An 18552-nucleotide genomic window follows, 5' to 3' on the forward strand; every position below is an offset into this window, starting at 1 on the left:
ATACCGGCCACCTCCCCCAGTCATTCCGAAGTCGGAATCACATACATACACCAACCTCACTCAACCCAAACACTTGCTTGCGCAACAAGGAACCATGTCTTCGTTGAATCTTCTATCAGAGCCAGCGCCATCCCATGGTATCATCTAAAAGTGAAATAAGCGAACCCCCCGTGCTGCCCCATCCGAGAGCGCGAGTTGGCCGCGGCCGAAGAAAGACAAAGACGCCGCAAGATGCCGTGGTATGTCACGCTGTGCCGTACAAGACTATTTACAACAACCCAAAGGTAAAACAATAGACAAACAATAGACAAACAATAGACAAACAATGAACGCCGGGGACATGTTCCCGACCAGAACGAACCTTCTGTCCCCACCATATCCCTTCTTCATATCATGCATCTCTTGAGATCATGTACTTGTTCCTGGTCGTAACCTTATACAACCCGAGCCGATAATCGAAAGAACTACACCCACCCGTAAACATGTTCACCAACGGTGCCAGTACGCACTAGAATGCCACTCCTAGTTTAAAGCAGTCGAGCCGTCTGATACCGTCGTCGCGAGTGGGGCGTGGGGTTCGTTCGTCGCTGACGCAGCAATGGCAGCCTGCAACGTCTCGAACAACTTGGCGTCTTGCGCGTGGTCGGGCGTCGAGTGGTGGTTGGGCGGGATGGGCGGCGTGGGTAGGGGCTGATTTTGGGCGGTGGGGGGAGAAACGCGAGGCTGCTGCTGCATCTGCGGCAAGGGGTGCTGTGAGGGTGTTTTCTGTGGCGCCGAAGGTTGAGGCACCGCTTGCGGTTGGGCCCTGGACTGAGTGGATGGGAGTGGCCGCGCTTGTTGATGCGGCTGTGATTGGTGTTGCGGTTGGACCAGGGGCTGGGGTTGCTGTTGCGCCTGCTGTTGATGTTGCGGGAGTGGTTGGCGCTGGTGTTGCTGCTGCTGCTGTTGTTGATATTGCGTTGGCATCGACGTCCTTGGTAGTTCCTGCTGGCGCGGCTGTTGAGGCTGTTGGGCCTGCTGGGCCTGCTGATATTGTTGCTGGCCCTGTGGCTTCGGCTGCTGCTGTAGGCCCGGTTGAGGCTGCAGGGCCGGCAAAGGAGCTCTCGCTTGCTGCATGGCCGAACCTGGAGCCGGGGCCGGTTGAATGGGAGGGAATGCCGTAACCTTGTGCAGTGAGTGTTGATCCGGCAGCTCGGTTTTTATCCGGGGCTGGCCTTGCATCGCTGGCATCGCGGCTCCATTCCCCGCTGCCATGTGTGCGGTATTCGAGTTCGAGCTAGCGCCCATTCCCACAAACCCAGGGGTGCCGGGGCTGGCCCGCTTCGGCGAGGAGGCGGCAAGCGGGGTGTTGGGGACGGAATGGTGGTTGTTTTGTAAACCGCCTGCCAGGGTTATGATGCCCTGAACTCTCGCCCTTTCCTCTTCCACGTTCATGCGCGCTTTCTCCTCTGCCTCCTTACGAGCTGCCTGGCCCGGCGCCCGCGTCTTCAGCTCTCCTGTTACGCTTTGTAGGTAATAAGGCATCTCGGAGTTGGTCTTTAGGAAAAAGAGCTTCAAGTTTCTCGCTTTGTCCTTTAGCTGGACCTGTGTCCGATCTTTCAAGATATCGGATATGGTTCCTTGGGGCCCGAAGAGCGAGAGAATTTGGCTCCAATGAGGTCCCTTGACCATGTCCAGCCCAGCCATAAGAGCCTTCTCCTCTTCAGGCGTCCACGGCCGCCTCGTAGAGTGCAGGCCTTCGCGGCGCGTGGTGTTTGAAGATTTGGCCACGGCTGCCTGTCGGGCCTTTTCGTACAGGGCAGCCGTGGGCATCGACTGGTTGGGCGGTAAACCGTCGCCGTTCGCTCCAGCTGGCGGTGGCGGGTTTGAGCCCTGGTTGTACGCTTGGTAGGGTGAGATGTGGTTCTGGTTTAGCTGGGCCATGTATTGAGAATGCACGCCTACTACATGAAGTTAGACTTTTGGCATTGCATATGACGCTGGAAGGCCTCTTACCGGTGTTAGCCGCGTGCGCCGCCGGGGGGTGATTCGAAAACCCGTGGGTCGGAATCTCGAGTTCGCTCTTCAGTTTCTCCGATATCAAGGACGCTAAATCCTTAGAACCGAAATCAGGGAGCCCAGCCGAAACATGCGAATCCGCCGGCGTCTCTTTTAGGTCGGGAACATGGCCAGAAAGAGATTCTTCGATCAGCTTCTTGAGCGCGAGGGCGTCGTCGTCGGCCGAACTGAGTTGGTCTTGGATGGTCCCGTTGGAAAGAAGGGCCTTCCCCGACGCGAGGTCACCCTCCGCTTGTTCGAAGTGAGACTGAAGAAGAGCGGCCAAGGTATCATCCTCTTGTTGCTGAATGCCACCCGAATCCTGAACAGGGGCGGTTTCCTCCTCATTCAAGGGTATATTCACACCGTATTTCTCTGCATAGTCCACGATGACACCGAGATGACTCTGCAAAAAGGTACTCAAGATCCCGGTGAACTTCGAACTGGATGACTGGTCCTCGAGGGATCCTACCGAAGTTAGTCAATGGAATCAGAGACGTCGACTCATCGCAGAAACTTACTCTTGATCGATTCGTCGGCCGCGCTCTTCACGAGCTGCTCCCTCGTCTCCCGAATGCGGGCGACGAGCCCTTCTTCATCGGGGTTCAGAAGCAGATCGCCGCTGCGCTGTTTCAAGGATTCCTCAAAAGTAACAGGGAAGAGCGCATCCAAGAGCTGCGAGACAGGCTGGGACTGCTCGGGCTTGTTGAGGGCGTCCAGCAACATGCGGGTTTTGAGGGAAACGAGTAGGTCGGTCAGGGGCGATTTGTATTCGCCATCCTCGGGAATGAAGATGGAAAAGAAAGCATCATGCACGTCATGGACAGCCACATCATGAGCGCCAAATACGCTCGCGGCGGTGGCGGCCAAGTTTGACATGCGTATCGTCTCACGGTCTTCGGAATCGGTGATATCGAGCTCGTCCGGAGACAGGAGGGGCGAGTCAGAAAAGGCTTTTCTCGTCGGCCGAAAGATGTCCCTCAGCATATCGTAGGCCCTGCGGAATTCGGAGCCAGAATCGGCCAAGAGGGACTCTGTTTCGGTGCGCGGTTGTTGCGATAACCTAAGCAAGATCTGAACGGCGATATTTCCCAATACTGGCAGGCTCATGGAGCGCATAACATAGAAGGGATTGCTGGACGCCTTCATGACCTTATTCTCGGCCTTTTCAACGTCGGATATCGTGCTCGCGGGCGCAGCTGGTTGCTCGGCATTGATATCTTGCATTACGATATCGCCATCTCCGGGGAGCGTGTGCTGGTCGAAATTGGCAAGCGCATCGTTCAGCATGGCCGCGAAGTCGATACTCGCATTCGAAGGCCCGGTCGTAGCCTCCTGCTTCGGCATTGTCTGGTCCGCCATCCTCTGCCGCTTGACACTATTCTCATCAATGCTATCCGGACTCCTGAGGCGCTTCGGGGAGCGCATCCCAGATATTTCTTGGGGGGGCAGTACCGGGGCAGGGGCCGGCGTGGATAGCGCAGGCTTCTGGGGCGCCGCATCGGTTCGAGAAGGCGCTGATGTTTGAGAGAACGGCTGGGCATGCTGGGCCACCGGGGGGCTCGAGATCTTGGGTGTCGGCTCCGCGGCGGAGTGCGCGCCGAGAGCAGAGGCAAGAAGAGTATCTAAAGATGTATCGGCAAGTGTAGCAGACAAGGTAGCAGTAGGCGCAACAGTCGTGGACGCGACAACAGTCGGTGTCGATACGGACGGAGTAGGCGTCCCCGCAGCGGTCGAGGGGACCGGAGAGGCCGAAATGGTTTGTGTACGAGGGGGTTTGGTAGCTGTCCCCTGCGCAGGGTGTCGTTCATGGGGTCGAGGTTGGGTTTGAAGCTGGGATGGAGGCTGGTTGGCAGCCCCTTGGGTCGGTAGCTGGCTGTTGAGTAGGGGCTCTGTCGCCGGTTCTGTCGCAGGACCTGCGACTCCCAAAGCAGCGAGCAGTTCTGCTTCTAATTCCGATGTGTCGGCCATGGTGGGCTAGATTGAGATGCGAGGCTCATTGAGTTGATTCCGACTGATCAAGGTTCTCGTCGCTGGTGATTCTCGAGTTGCGGGGCAATTGGACAAGTCGAGTCTGAGCACGGCCGGTACAATCAATTGAGTTCACGAATTCCACTGTTTAGTGGTTTTCACCATGGTGATGCTCAAATTTGTCGACTTCCTGCTCTAGGTAGCTCAGAGCGGCAAGAGGTCCCCGTACAGCAGCAACCTTGGAGGTTGTCGGAGAAATTTTTGGGACCTCCGAAGCCCTCTTTCCCAGCCCCAAAACGCTTATCTCTTATCAGGCCAGGCGATACACATCCCATACATTGGACGAACAACATCAAAAACTACACTCGGAGCGCAACCGCAAAACCATATTATAGTTTGACTCGATGGCCTGAGACATTAACAAATACTTGCCTTGGAACACTTTCCAGGGGAAGGAAACAGCAAGCCTGACAACTCTCCCGACTCAGCAGGGAGACGCCAACGCATTGAGCGGAAAGCCGTGGGAACGTTATGATATTGAGAGAATCTGATTGATGGAGGGAAACCGGCTGTGAACATGGAACTGAGAACTCGGCTCGAGGTCCATCTGCATGTTTGCACGGCGCCGTTCTCGGTCGAACCGATACGGACGTTCGGTAAGACGGCGCAGCGAAAGCGATTATTTTCCCTAGGATCACCCCCCAATTAGGTAACTAGGTACCGTATTCCTACGCCCTCAATGCTCTCGCTTCAAATTACCCCGAATCCCCGCCATCCTGCTATTGCTACGAAGTTACTCCGATTTCTAGTCGAAGATGAGCAGTTGGCCAGACTTGAGCACACTTGCCTCTGTGCAGTTGACTAGGGGTCTTGCTGAGATTTGCGGATAATCTGTGTCAATTCTAATCATTCAAGGTTTCGTTCCACATTGGGCAAACGAGGTGCCTACCCTACCCAGCCATGGAACGAGCCATGCTAACATCCGGTTGGATTCACCGATTTCAGTCCAGCAGTCCATCGACAAGCCTTCTCGTGCGGGGTCTTTGACATGCAGAACATGACGCAACCCCGCATTACACACATCATGAGAAATTGCCAAATCGAGGCTCTTCGGTGATGAGACAGCGTTTATTAATCGGGATCATCATGTACGAGCAAGTCAGGTCCCGGGGAAAGAAAGCATTGGGCGAGCCCGGCGAGCCTGGGTCCAGACCAACGCCATGTCCAGCCCCAACCAGTCGAGCCAGTCTATCAAGGCCAGGGTCGCTTCCACACGGCTTAGTACGGTTTGTCGTACATACATGGTGGGGTCTATTCCTATGTAAGTCTGCTCTGCCGGCTGTATTGCGGGGAAGCAGGGGGGGTCATCGCAAATCGGGAGCCATGAAACCGGGCATGGGACACGACAACTGCGGGTATGGAGACTGCCTTCTCCATCCTGTAGTGGCCCTCAACAGCATATTTCGGAGATAGGTAACCATGAACCGGCCCGACCCACACCGACACCATGTTCGGGAAACATTGACTGAGCGCGGGACAGGATCACTACGGGAGGAGCTTGCTGCTTCTGGAATCTGCAGAGGTTTGTAGGTTCCATTGTATGTACACTGGTACAGTACTGGGGTTACAGGAAACATGCAGATGCGCCGCGGGACGAACGGAGGAACGGAAGAGCCTCGGCCATGTCATGTTCGTTACACCCCATTGACGCGTTTCGACGCACCGACCCCGCTTGCCTCCCCTAGTTCCGTCCATCACGGTGTTCCACTCGGCCGTTGGAAGAGGGGAAATCAACAAGGAGCATTTGTGGATTGCCGTGTCGGCGATTTCCTCCAGCCCCTGGATCCCCTTGCCACACACTCTTTGTTCCATTCATTCAGGTCGGACGAAGTTACTGTGGGATTCCCACGTGTATAAAGTTCACGCGGGGTCCTCGTCCCATCTTCCCTGAGCTCCCCATCTATTCCCCCAACTTTACTCGAGCTTGAACCTGGGTAGCTTCGGTAAAACCGACGTCATTCGCCACCATGTCTAACGTATTCCTCGACCTCAAGACGCCGACTACCGGCCCCTACAAGCAACCCACCGGACTGTAGGTCGCCCCCATACCCCGCATTGTTTAGTAATCTGGGACAACCCAAGCAAACTCACTAGGGTTCAGGTTTATCAACAACGAGTTCATCGAGGGTGTCGAAAAGAAGACGTTTGAGGTCATCAACCCGTCCACAGAAGAGGTCATCTGCTCAGTGCACGAGGCCACCGAGAAGGATGTCGATGTCGCCGTAGCCGCTGCGCGGAAGGCCTTTGACGGCCCCTGGCGCCGAGTCACCCCCCAACAGCGCGGCATCTACCTGCTGAAGCTTGCCGAACTCTGCGAGAAGAACCTCGACCTCCTGGCTTCAGTCGAGGCTCTCGATAATGGCAAATCCATCACCATGGCTCGTGGCGACGTTGGCGCCGTGATCGGTTGCATCCGCTACTATGGCGGCTGGGCCGACAAGATCGAGGGCAGGACGATTGATATCAACCCCGATATGTTTCACTACACAAGGCGGGAGCCCGTACGTTCGAGTCGGTCGGAAAACGTTGCTAGCTGTGCGATGTGGGCTAACTAAGTGGTTCAGATTGGTGTTTGCGGTCAAATCATCCCCTGGAACTTCCCGCTGCTCATGTTGGCGTGGAAGATCGGTCCTGCGTTGGCCACCGGCAACACTGTCGTCCTCAAAACCGCTGAGCAGACACCCCTTTCCGGTCTGGTTTTCGCCTCGTTGGTGAAGGAGGCTGGTTTCCCCCCTGGCGTCCTCAACATCATCTCGGGTTTCGGCAAGACTGCCGGCGCCGCCCTGTCGTCCCACATGGACGTCGACAAGATCGCCTTCACCGGCTCGACCCTGATCGGACGCACCATCATGAAGGCGGCGGCGTCGTCGAACCTAAAGAAGGTGACCCTCGAGCTCGGCGGCAAGTCGCCCAACATCGTCTTCAACGACGCCGACATCGAGGAGGCCATCAGCTGGGTCAACTTCGGCATCTACTTCAACCACGGCCAGTGCTGCTGCGCCGGGTCCCGCATCTACGTGCAGGAGGGCATCTACGATAAGTTCATCGAGGCCTTCAAGGCACGCGCCCTGCAGAACAAGGTGGGCGACCCGTTCCACCCGGAGACCTTCCAGGGGCCGCAGGTCAGCCAGCTGCAATACGACCGCATCATGGGCTACATCCAGTCGGGCAAGGAGGAGGGTGCCACCGTGGTGACGGGCGGCGAGCGCCACGGCGACAAGGGCTACTTTATCCAGCCGACCATCTTTTCCGATGTGTCGCAGGACATGAAGATCATGCAGGAGGAGATCTTCGGCCCCGTGTGCGCCATCGCCAAGTTCTCGACCGAGGAGGACGCCATCCGGCTCGGCAACGACACGGCGTACGGCCTGGCCGCGTCGGTCCACACCAAGGACCTCAACACGGCCATCCGTGTGAGCAATGCGATCAAGGCTGGTACCGTCTGGGTCAACTGTAAGTTTCTGCTCCACATATACCCCCAACGTCCCCAAACCATTATACCTCAAATATTACCCCAAGTACCACCAGTCGTCCCTATCACCACCAACCACCACCCGTTCTATTCACCTGCTAACCAAACTTAACACCCAGGCCACAACATGCTCAACCACGCCCTGCCATTCGGCGGCTTCAAGTCTTCCGGCATCGGTCGTGAGCTCGGCGAGTTGGCGCTGAACAACTACACCGAGTACAAGAGCGTTGCCATCAACATGGCCGGCAAGCTGTTTTAAGGGAGTCGTCGGGCTGCTGCCGCGGGTGGAATTGTGACGAATAATGACTGTATTTTTTGGTAAAATAGCTTGAGCAATTAGGATGCGAAGCGTTTTTGAGCTTGCTGGTTTGTGCTGAGTGTTGTGTTTGATGATGGTTGTGGGCCGAACACCAATTTCCAGGTTGTTATGTCTGTCAATCGTGATCTCGAGGGTTGAGCCGTTTTCTTTGCCTAACCCCCGGTCAAACAACGAAGAACTCGGTACCTGCAAAAGGCACTCTCCTTTGGTTTTCATAACTTGAATCGTTATGCTTTCCCGACCGAAGTAGACTCCGAGCAGAATGAAACCGAAGCTTCTCTCGGATGACAGTTGCTCCCAGTCCACTGGGGGTGTTCGGAGAGTCGGAGTGAAACATACCCGATGCCGTCTTCTTCGCATGGACTCCACTAGATTCGGCACGGAAGAACCTTGATCCGTTACCTGACAAAACCCCGATGGCGTAAACGCAGGCCTCCGGACACTTCTCGCCGGGATTCGGTTGACCTCGAAAACCGAGAACCTGTCCTTTGTTGTCTGTCAATTAGTGCGCTCTTTATGCGCTTGTGTGAAATAGCTGAATAAGGCTTTGGATAGGTGTGATCACATCATTTCCACCGATTAGGGAATGATTATCGTTGTAAGAGATCAAAATCGATCATGGGGTTGGTTGGTCGCGTGTCCCATGCCGCTGGGATTTGCGTCATTGTACTTTCAGATTCAGCGGGTTCAGACAAACACATCGATCTGAAAGATGCTTGACCGTATGAGCCTGCACAACTCATTCGCCCTTACAGCCCCCGACCTTCAAGGCCCCCTTAAAACATTGTATTGTCAGCGGAAGATTGCCTAGCGAGGCTTTTTTTCTTCGTAACCGCACATTGGCTCCCTCGGGCCTGTGTCACATGCAACTTACAAGGGCTAGCACTGAGACCAGACGGGGTTTGTTGGCCGCCCGCCGCAGCCGAAATTTCTGCCACAGCCAGCCAGCCAGCCCATCCCACCACAGCCCGGCCTTTCCGTGCGCAAAGCCCCGACCCTCCCCTCCAACCATAAGATAAGGACCGTCTGCCAACGGCGTAGCCGAAACCTCCGCTGGCACCAGGTACCCGGGCTTCGAGCACTTCGATCCAGCCATGCGGTGGAGTCTCCAAACTCCCCCGCAACCTCTTCAACACACTGGATCCTATCGCCCTAAATATCTCCAACTTCTTCCTTTACCACCACTCCGTGTTTAGCGCTCTGAGCTGCCCCTCGCCGGGGACACGCCAATCAAGAAGAGACAAGCACAATAGCGGCGCGACCGCTCTCTTCCCACTACGATACTACGGCATCCGCCGCGTCCTAGCCGGTACCATCTCGCTGCCTGCGCTACCTCCGTTCCTCTGCAACTCCAACATGTCTACCCGGCGGACGAGAAACGTCCCGGGCACCCCACGAGTCATTTCTCCGAGCCCGACACGATCCGAACTCGATGCGAACAGCGAGGGATCCTCGTTATACAATGGCCCAACGACGAGGTCAGCAGCCCGGAGGCGACTCGCATCAACTCCTCAGCCTGCCCCCTCGGAGCTAGACGAGGATGACAGCCCCGATTTACAAAGAGCCCGGAGCCGGAGCCGCAGTCCCATCGACACCCGAACGCTGCGCAGGCTCACGACGAGAAAGCCCTCGGCCACCACCAACGGCGCCCCGCCCACCACCGCCGCCGCATCCACCAACGGCCACACCAAACCCGCCGACACCAACGGCCACCTCTCCCCGCCGACCTCCACCACCAGCTACTACGGCTGGAGCTGGCGCGACTTCAGCCGCAGCCCGAGCCCGCTGGGCCTGATCCCCATCCACCGACGGTGGCGGGCCTTTGTACACAAGCACGAGGTGCCGCGCAAGGCGCTCCACGTATCCATCGGCTTCTTCGTGGTATGGCTGTACCTGTCGGGGACGCAGACGCGCGCCGTGTGCCCCTACCTGATGGGGGCGCTGGTGCCCATCGCGGCGGTCGACGTGCTGCGGCACCACTACGCGCCCTTCAACCGCGTCTACGTGCGCGTGCTGGGCGCCCTGATGCGCGAGAGCGAGTTCGCCGGCTACAACGGCGTCATCTTCTACCTGCTCGGCGCCTGGGCCGCCCTCTACTGCTTCCCCAAGGACGTCGCCGTCATGGGCACCCTGCTGCTGAGCTGGTGCGACACCGCCGCCAGCACCTTTGGCCGCCTCTACGGCCGCTACACCCCGCGCATCCGCCGCGGCAAGTCGCTGGCGGGCTCGCTCGCCGCGTTTGTTGTGGGCGTGGGCACCTCGGTGTTCTTTTGGGGGTGGCTTGCCCCGACTAAGGGGCCCTTCCCGGGTGATGAGCTCTTCATGTTTACCGGTGCCCTGAGTCTGCCCCGCGCGCTGGCTGATGCGGTTGGGTTGGAGCCCGCCGCTGCGACGATTACGGGCGGGCTGGCGCTGGGCGTCATGAGTGTGTGGTCTGGCCTGGTGGCGGCGACGAGCGAGGCCATGGATGTCTTTGGGTGGGATGATAACCTGACGATACCCGTTCTGAGTGGTGTGGGAATTTGGGGGTTCTTGAAGGTGTTTGGTTGATGAGAGAGTAATGCATGCTTGGAGGGGGAGAGGTAGTTGGCGGCGTGGGTGAATCTGTGTATGTCTATCGGGTGCATGGCATGGGCGGCGTTTTGGATCCCGGAACGTGTGAAGATTGGGTTGGGGGATACATTGTAGCGGGTGCGGTCTATACCTATATGGGTCTTGCGAGGCTATCTCAACCTAGAAACCACTTTTCTCTCCCTTCACATTTCGCCCCCATCATTATTGTTTTCATGTCCACCTCTCTCAAGACCCAACGAAAATGCCTTACCCCGCGACAAAAGAGCAGCACGCGGGGCATTGGCTACGGGCACATAGTGAGAAGTCAATTTGCCCAACTCAATTTACCCAACTTGCCGTCAGCTTGTGGTGTTCTGATATATGGCCCATAGTGGAGGAGCCCGCCGACAAGGGCCTGACATAAATGCCCGACTGTCCGTTGGCTCTGCAGCTGCCACGCAAGTGCGAATGTCTTGCATCTGCTCTCTGCGCCCGGGCTTGGGACGCGGGGATCGCCAGGAAAGGAAGGGAAAAGAACCTGGAATCCATTCGACAGGGGTATCGAGACCGAAAAGTAAAAGTGGATCCCACCTTCCGCAACACAGCGCTGTTTTCGCTCCTTCCCGTCGTTTGTGTTGCGGTTGTTCAACAGCGGGAAAATTAAGAAAAATTCCTGCGTGGGAAACGTGCCTCTTTTCCATTCCGACGCGATAATTCGTCTTCTTCTTGTCCTACGAACCGTTCCTTTCACCGCATTCAGCATGTCTTGATTCGCAGAGCAACGTATCACGAAAACACCAGCCGCATCCTCCTTCGCGAACACCTGCCCCTTGCACACAAACGGGTCGCCGACCACGAAGTGCCCCGAAATGTCCGAAATCGCCCGTGTTTGATGGCTCGTGGGAGTGTCTCGGCTGGCCTTGCTGGATTGCACACAGCTAGCCCGCTCAAAACACTCAGAACATCGCGCCTCCAAACGACATGTCGACATGTCCTTGCGTTGCAAAAGCAGTGAGATATTCTTCCGTTCTGCATCTCGAATCTCCGCCATGTATGTTCATGTACGTCTTCCGTCTGGACCTCTCAGAGGACGCCTTTGAGACCCGGCTGTGGCGTCTCTGTCCTATAGAATCGTGCCCAGTCATCAATCGGCAGCACAAGTCTGGTTTAACTGCATCTCCCGTTTCCACTCGAGCCCTTATGTTACATTTTGCGGTAACCCACACGCCCCGTCGCCTCTCCCCGTTTCTTCTCGAAGCCCGTGATCCCAGCGATCGTGGCTCATCCCATGGTGGATGCCGCAACTGCAACGTCCCCCAGCCCGCAGGTGGGCTTGATGCGTTGTCTTCGTTCCTCACCCGGCCTTGCATCTCACCCCCGCTGGCGAACCCGCACGCCCTTGCGCGCTCCGTTTGGATGCCGAGTTGTTAACCACCTCAGTTCTGCCCGCGATTCGACCCTCAGCGATGCCTCAATGTCTCAATACCTCCACGCAGGCTGGTTGTCCCGGGAGTCACTCCGTCGACCTCTCTGACGCAATGCTCACGCCTGCAGGTTGGGGGTCCTTAGCGCGAGAGCGAGGGGAGCCAAAGCCGGCCGTTCCTTGTCAGCCATGCAGAGGTCTCGACGAGCCAACCTGAGTTTCCATCCCGGCGGGCCCCAGTACTCCGGCTCTATTGCCCAGTGGCCCAATGACGGCCGTCCGATCCATTGGGATCTTGTTGGAACGGCGAAACCACTTAGCTCCGTTACTTCGCATGGCCCGCAAGTCATGCCCTTTCCCCGCCTATCGGCTCGCCGTTGCCACACGGCCCTCCCAACCCGCGGGAGTCAGCCTATCCGGGCAGCCTGGCCTGCAGAATTCGTTTCCAAGGCTGCCGTTGAGTGGGCGGGCGTCGAGGCATGTCCATCCGAAGTCATCTCCCGTTAAACAGGACAGGTTAACGATGGGGCAAGGGAGGGAGGCCATCATCAACGGCTCCATGCCAACGGGCCGGCTTCAAATTCCAAGCCGGATCACCGGGACGGTTGTGTACGGTTCACTCAGCCGGATTGTCTTAAACTCTGCAGCCGGCCTGGGTGGATCTCCACGTTTTCCGGCGCCCCTTTGACGTACATAACTTGACATTGCTACGCAGCTACCTCGCGCAGCTCGCACTACCGAGACCATTGAGGAACTTTTGTCCTCCGTCTATCAGCTGGCCAGGGACATACAAGTGTAACGCTCGGAACATCCACGGCGTCTTTAGCAGCTGCCGTCGCTTTAAACGCCGGGGCCTTTCTGCAGTCTATCTCGGCAAGGCGGAACAAGAGCACAGAGTCTCAAACATGCATATCCCGGGTGGGCCGCAGGCAGCCGGCGCCGAGGCAGACCCTGCAGGGTGTGTAATGGGCTCCCAAGTCACTCTACATCTGTGCCGGTGGGCTTATCAAAACGCACCTCACTCGTGGGTCCGGGCCGTGGATATTCTTCCCAATGCCAGGCTGTTGCGGCCGGTGAGCAGCCAGTACTGCCACCACTTGTTCCATTTACCGACTTTCGCCGAGTGGATGCTCAAAAGACCTTTAGATCCATCCACTCCGGCCAATCGAGTAATTCCTTTTGCGTATTAGGGCACAGCCATCGTCTTTCCCTCTCGCTCGGGGGAGGGGGTGTCGAGGACAGTCGCAGTCCAGGAAAAACGCACAGGCCAAGCAAGGTCAGGGTGCTGAGTGAATGGTAGCGCTGCCCTGTCTCCCTAAGACCCCTCCAAAATAATCCCACCTGCAGCATTTGGACAACACATTGCCCGACCTGACGCATCTCTGCCTAACCCGACTTTCACACAAACCATCTGTTTGACGTCGCCATTTCCCCTTGCCGAGCCAACGAGATGACCGCTCTGGGAATCCGGATCCCACGCCGATTTTTACAATTCCGCTTAGCGTCATCACGGTTCGCCAGCTCTGTTTGCTGTGCCCCGTCTGCTGCACCCTCGTTGGGCGGTCGATCCCATCAATCGTCGTCTTGGTGCTCCCTCGCCGATTCGTTCCTTCGTTCGTCGTCTCCGTCCTCCAGCTCGCCGTTCCTGCGAATGCTGCCTACCGTTTCTCCTTACCTGCTCCCGGCCACTCCATGGCAACACACCTCATGACCTCCAGACTTTTTGATGAGCCGAACGGTCTTTCCCAAACCTCCACCCGCGGCTCCAGCCTGTCATATGCCGTCCCCGTCCCCCATCTCATCGTTCGGCCTGGTCTCCGGCAAGGCTAACCCCTGTTCATGGCTCTGGTATCTTCGCCTTCCATCCCTCGCTCGGCTAGCAGTGCTACGTTCACACCCCCCTGGTCCCTCTCTTCCGGATCTTGGCCGTTGAGCCTCCTGCCCTGAGTCCCACCTCACTCCTTCTCGCCCCTTGGTATTTTGCTTCCTTTCCCAGACCCCGGAGCCTAGAACTGAGGAGCTCGTTGGAGTGCCTTGTCAGAGATGAGATCCTCTGTCCCGTTCCCCCCTTCAGGTTGGCTCCACCAATACAAACGGTGATAGTCGCCCCCCGGCATATGCATCCTGTTTTGATCACTTCTTTCTCTGATCAATCGAAACTTGTCCCCAAGCCAATCCGGCGCTACCGGCTCGGCCAACTGCTCAGGATCACCCCATCGACCATGCCATCCCCCCTTCTGGTTGGTTTGCCCCCCGTGAAGGGCAGACGGACCAGAGGTGTGGCTCGATGAAGACCGGCCCGTCGTCGTCACCTTCATCTCCATGGCATCGTCCCTCTCCCTGGTTTCAAGCGGGGTCAGGGAGGTCCTTGACGAATAGAGTCACCGGCCCTTATCCTCCTCAGACTCGTGATGGCGACGTTCCGTGGGCCGGGGGGTCTTCAGAGAGGTATAAAATGGGTCGTCGTTAACGGGTTCGAGCTCAGTTCTTCTTTCTCCTTTCTCTTCACTTTCTTCCTCCTCCAAGAAGCACACGCAAGAGCACAAGGCATACTTCCCGCCTCTGAACAACAAAGTCAGCTTGTCCCAAGTGACACCATCTTCGCAAACAAACACTTCTACTTGAGAGCCTACACCGGCCACAAACCTCGTCACACCCCTCAACCTACTTAGACATTATCCGTTTGCCCATTCCTCACCATGACTTCCACATACGCCCCCCAATACTACGCCAGCGGCGCCCTGCCCATCCCCCCCAGCAAGCCCCAGTACCAGAACCCCGCCACCGGCTACTATCCCAGCGGCGAGAGCACCTACTCGGTGTCGCCGCCCGAGGAAATAGACCCCTCCGTTGTCAGCTCGGCGTCTGGTTACGGTAACAGCTACTCGGTGACCACCAGCTACGCCGGCAGCAGCCAGGGCGAGTACGACAGCAGCGCCGGCTCCGCCGCCGGCGTCGACCTCAACGAGTACATGCAGGAGCGGTTTGCGGCTACCTTTGACCCGCTCGCTCTGGATAAGTGCACCGCCAAGCAGGCGCAGACGTGAGTTTTTACCCTCTGCTTTTTTTCCCTCTATTTTACTCGCTCGCTCCGTTTGGGTGTGTGGGTGATCGGCAGCGGGCGAACGAGCGGGCAGAGCAAACCACAGGCCCGTGTGTGTTTGTCACGTTCCGCTCGCACCCGGCTGCCGTGATCCGGCAAACGGAATTGCATGGGAACAAGAAAAATAAGAAAAAGCCGATGCTGACCCGCAAAACCAGATCCGGCCACCTGAACGCCAAGCACCGCGAGCTGCTTGAGCTCCAGGCGAAGGCGCAGGCGCGCCTGGCCAAGACGCGGGCGCGGTTTGCGCAGGGGCTCGAGGATGCGCGCGAGGTGCGCGAGGATCTCGAGTGGACGCAGAAGAAGGTTGCGTAAGTAGAGAAATCCGCTCAGTGATGGTTTATTCGCCCTGGGAGAGTTGAGTTCGGTTGAGTCCAGGAAGGCTCGAATCCGAACTTGCGCCTGCAATCTGGGAAACGAGAGCTAACAAACGGGAATGTAACCAGATCTCTCAAGGCCAAGGCGTCAAAAAAGCACTCCAAGGAGTACGCAAAGGCGCGGGCGCGGTACCCGTCGCCCGATCTGTACTAATCTCTCCAGCAGCCCTGCTGCTGTCTGGTTTCCATTTCCCGGCGTTGCGGTTAATTTGGCGTTGTCTCTATTTTTTGAGCCTCATTCCAAAAAACGGGCAGGGGACGGGGTCGCATTTGCCAGCCCTCCATCTATTTGTTTCCGATCAAACGAGCAGATGGGGGTAGCGTTGCGTCTGGCGGCGAGATAGGGGGGTGCGGGAGGAGAGGGGAGAAAGGGGGTGTGAGGAAGAGCCTCGCGCGAGAGGCAACGTTGGAAAACGAGGCTGCACGCTGCACAACAACAAAAACTCAGCCGCGCGCATGGCATCACAGGCTACTCGCGCAGAATCTCCCGCCTTGCCGTTTCTGCGAGGAAACGGCGGGCGTGGGTGTGTGGCGGCGGTGGTGTGGTGTGGTGTGTTGTGGTGCGGCATCTGCCGCTGCAGGCAGCCCCGTTTTCTGACATCTCACACCCCCCCTCCCCCCCTCCCTGCTCAGACGCAGGTCTCGCGACGGCGCGGCCCGCGCTCTCCACTCCTCCTTTCTCGTGCGCAAGCTGCGCGCATCGGTAGCTGCGAGTGTTTCATGACTATTACGACGGTATGATTGGGCAGGGGCGGATAGGCAAGGCAGGAGGGGCGTGAACGGAGAGGGTTTCGGTTTTCCTAGGTGCTGGAGTTTCTTTTTTCTGGGTTTCTTTTTTATGTGCCTTGGGGCGAAAAGGTGGCTGGGCGGCCAAAAGTACCGGTACCTACCTACTGACTTACGCCTGCGGCGAACACGCCCCCCCTTCCCTTCCCGCTCTTAACGCACACCCCGGGGCGGGACGGGCGGGACGATCGGGGCTGCAGCAGGTGTGGCGTGGCTGGGCTAGCCAGCTAGCGTACCCGGCTGTGTGGGAGAGTGGGCCGGGGGAAAGGGGGGGAGGGGCACGTGTGGACTCCCCCCTCCCGGCTGCCCACTCCCCTATGCCCCCCTTGCCTTGCTTGGGAGCACAGAACCAAGCTTGGGGCGCGGGCGGTCGGCTGCCGACGAGCCGGGGCCACGTGAGAGGGCGAGGACGGGCTGGGCTGGCTGACTGTCGCTGCTGCTGCTGGGGAGGAGATGGGGGGGTGGGCTTTTCCTTTTTCGGGTGCCCCGGGGATGACTAGTTTCTGCTCTTACATGAGGAGGCTGGGCGGGCTGTATGACATGGGTGGGTGGGGATCTCTCTGTACTGGGGCCGGTCAGGTGGATTTCACGTGTTCTTTAATGCCTAGCGTCTTAGCTTGTGTTGATGTTTACTACGTAGGAGGTGAAAACGCAGTAGATCTTGGTGTTCCTTGCTCCTCCTGCGTGACAGTCCCGTGGTCGGATTCCGGCCCGGCCAAATACAGTGTCCTCCCCGCCCTCTCCGCGCCAGAACGAGGGCTCAGCCCTATCCCGACACTGTGCCTAACCCCTCTAGCCCGCCCTGTGGCTGTCCTGGCCGTCAGGTGACGTGGTCGAACCCAACCGAGCCACCTGGAGGCTGCGAGGGTTGTCATGTGTAGCAACCCCTGAACCGTCACGTGACGCCTCCCTGACTGCTTTAGCATTCCCCTGCGCTCTTTCATTATTCTGAGAAGATGACATATCCATACATTGTGTCCTACTATCACTAACATGACCCCTTAACACACCCAGGTCCTCAACCAAGGGTAGCCGCGGCAGAAACACCCTATACATCCTCAAAATCGTCAAAATCCACCACATCCTCCGCATCCTGCACACCCTCCCCCTCCTCCACCGCCTCCTCCCCCCCGACAACATCATCCACAGCATCAAAATCCTCAGCATTGTCAACACCACCCTCACCAGCACCGTCACCCTCAACACCGGCACCGTCGTCACCTTCAGCACCGTCACCATCACCACCCTCAACCTCCTCAGCACCGCCCTTCACCTCCTCGTCTCTTGCACGCTTCCGTCCCCGCGACAGCCACGTCCCCACCGGCGGCAGCCTCTTGTACTTCTCCATCCCCTCCCAGGGGTTCTCGTTGCTGGCGGGGTCGTAGTACTCGACATACCACAGCGGGTTGACCGGGCCGCCGCCCCTGTTGCTGCTGTTGTTTTGGTTGTTGTTGTGGTGGTTGTGGCTGTTGTCGAAGTTGTTGTTGTAGTTGTTGTTGTAACTGTTGTTGTAGTTGCTGTTGTAGTTACTGTTGTAGTTGTTGTAGCCACCACCACGTCCGCCGCCGCCCCAGTTTCCGCCACCCCTGTTGCCGCCGCGGGGACTGTAGTTCCCCCTGCGCGAGCCACCGCGGGGGCGTTGCTGCGGGTATGGGTGATGAGCGTCGGGGGGGTGGTCGGATGGTGCGCCAGTGGGGGTGCCGTTGTTGGCGGCGTTGGTGTTGGTGTTGGTGCTGGTGTAGTCGTCCGAGTCGGAGTAGGTGATTTCGTCCCTGGGCGAGGCGGACAGCTTCTGCCTTTTGTTTGGATGGGCCTGCGCGCGGTATGCGGTGAGCGGGGGCTCCTCATCGGTGGTGGCTATGACGGCGTTGTCTAGGTGCGGGTTGAAGCGCCGTCTCTTGTTGTTGTCGTCGTGGTCGTCGGTGGGTCTGGTGCCGCCGAAGCTGGTGAAACCTAGGGTCTCGGCCATTGTGATGTCTTCGGCTACTTCGAGCTGATTGTTGGATTCCTCGTTGTTGGAAGAGTTGTTGTAGAAATCATCCTCGAAGAGGTCGATTTCATCGGGATTGATTGGTCGCGACATATTGGATGATGTGTAGACAATGCGGCGGGTAGATGAAAGTGAATAAGATGGTGCGGGTTGCGTGAATGAGGGGGGTACCGTTGATATAAGCGGGATGAATGAATGAAGGAGCAAGTGAGGAAACGAACGAATGAATAAATGAAAGAATGAACTCGATTGGGAAAAGGCGTTTCTTTGTTTGTTGAAGCTGTCCGCTTGCGGCGAAGACCACTGAGATGGCGCCCGTGTCCGTGGCGAGTCGGTAGACAAAAGGCAAATTGCTTTTAGGAATGTCCGGGAACCCCTTAGACTCGCAAACAAAAACACTATAAACCGACGAAGCAAATGCGATGAACTGCGGTTCGATTTGATGCTGTTCTCAGCCTTGT

General features: G+C 57.6%; 6 protein-coding genes across 6 annotated transcripts; 3 read left to right on the plus strand and 3 right to left on the minus strand.

The window, feature by feature from the left end:
* Positions 1-335: 335 nt before the first annotated feature.
* F5144DRAFT_403515 (telomere repeat binding factor-domain-containing protein) lies at positions 336-4094 on the minus strand. The gene is made up of 3 exons (XM_066784866.1): positions 2559-4094; positions 1996-2505; positions 336-1940 (listed from the first exon to the last, which is right to left on the minus strand). The coding sequence occupies exons 1-3, from the start codon at positions 4006-4008 to the stop codon at positions 523-525; spliced, it is 3378 nt and encodes a 1125-aa protein (XP_066638362.1). The 5' UTR covers positions 4009-4094; the 3' UTR covers positions 336-522.
* A 1941-nt stretch (positions 4095-6035) lies between these two features.
* F5144DRAFT_607318 (aldehyde dehydrogenase domain-containing protein) lies at positions 6036-7799 on the plus strand (the record flags this gene model as incomplete). Its single annotated transcript, XM_066791545.1, has 4 exons — positions 6036-6100; positions 6170-6569; positions 6633-7521; positions 7660-7799. The coding sequence occupies 4 exons, from the start codon at positions 6036-6038 to the stop codon at positions 7797-7799; spliced, it is 1494 nt and encodes a 497-aa protein (XP_066638363.1).
* A 1247-nt stretch (positions 7800-9046) lies between these two features.
* Positions 9047-10573, plus strand: F5144DRAFT_403287 (uncharacterized protein). The gene has a single exon (XM_066784865.1). The coding sequence runs from the start codon at positions 9216-9218 to the stop codon at positions 10407-10409; it is 1194 nt and encodes a 397-aa protein (XP_066638364.1). The 5' UTR covers positions 9047-9215; the 3' UTR covers positions 10410-10573.
* F5144DRAFT_403203 (uncharacterized protein) lies at positions 10574-11783 on the minus strand. The gene has a single exon (XM_066784864.1). It carries the CDS (start codon positions 11461-11463, stop codon positions 10738-10740), a length of 726 nt encoding a protein of 241 aa, XP_066638365.1. The 5' UTR covers positions 11464-11783; the 3' UTR covers positions 10574-10737.
* Positions 11784-14040: 2257 nt separating this feature from the next.
* On the plus strand, positions 14041-15620 carry F5144DRAFT_403123 (uncharacterized protein). Its single transcript, XM_066784862.1, has 3 exons — positions 14041-14878; positions 15097-15249; positions 15385-15620. Exons 1-3 carry the CDS (start codon positions 14535-14537, stop codon positions 15467-15469), a joined length of 582 nt encoding a protein of 193 aa, XP_066638366.1. The 5' UTR covers positions 14041-14534; the 3' UTR covers positions 15470-15620.
* A 1155-nt stretch (positions 15621-16775) lies between these two features.
* Positions 16776-18378, minus strand: F5144DRAFT_403197 (uncharacterized protein). The gene has a single exon (XM_066784863.1). It carries the CDS (start codon positions 18182-18184, stop codon positions 17150-17152), a length of 1035 nt encoding a protein of 344 aa, XP_066638367.1. The 5' UTR covers positions 18185-18378; the 3' UTR covers positions 16776-17149.
* Positions 18379-18552: the final 174 nt, after the last annotated feature.

This window comes from Chaetomium tenue, assembly GCF_020726465.1.
Source record: "Chaetomium tenue strain MPI-SDFR-AT-0079 chromosome Unknown F5144scaffold_8, whole genome shotgun sequence".
Taxonomy (NCBI): domain Eukaryota; kingdom Fungi; phylum Ascomycota; class Sordariomycetes; order Sordariales; family Chaetomiaceae; genus Chaetomium; species Chaetomium tenue.

Bases quoted from the DNA above. Each gene is read 5' to 3' on its own strand.
- F5144DRAFT_403287 (XM_066784865.1), top strand. From the start codon at position 9,216: ATGTCTACCCGGCGGACGAGAAACGTCCCGGGCACCCCACGAGTCATT.
- F5144DRAFT_403197 (XM_066784863.1), bottom strand. From the start codon at position 18,184: ATGTCGCGACCAATCAATCCCGATGAAATCGACCTCTTCGAGGATGAT.
- F5144DRAFT_403515 (XM_066784866.1), bottom strand. From the start codon at position 4,008: ATGGCCGACACATCGGAATTAGAAGCAGAACTGCTCGCTGCTTTGGGA. The intron at 2,506-2,558 runs GTAAGTTTCTGC...TAACTTCGGTAG, and splicing joins GGCCGACGAATCGATCAAGA to GATCCCTCGAGGACCAGTCA. The intron at 1,941-1,995 runs GTAAGAGGCCTT...TTCATGTAGTAG, and splicing joins GGCGCACGCGGCTAACACCG to GCGTGCATTCTCAATACATG.
- F5144DRAFT_403123 (XM_066784862.1), top strand. From the start codon at position 14,535: ATGACTTCCACATACGCCCCCCAATACTACGCCAGCGGCGCCCTGCCC. The intron at 14,879-15,096 runs GTGAGTTTTTAC...CCGCAAAACCAG, and splicing joins ACCGCCAAGCAGGCGCAGAC to ATCCGGCCACCTGAACGCCA. The intron at 15,250-15,384 runs GTAAGTAGAGAA...GAATGTAACCAG, and splicing joins TGGACGCAGAAGAAGGTTGC to ATCTCTCAAGGCCAAGGCGT.
- F5144DRAFT_403203 (XM_066784864.1), bottom strand. From the start codon at position 11,463: ATGGCGGAGATTCGAGATGCAGAACGGAAGAATATCTCACTGCTTTTG.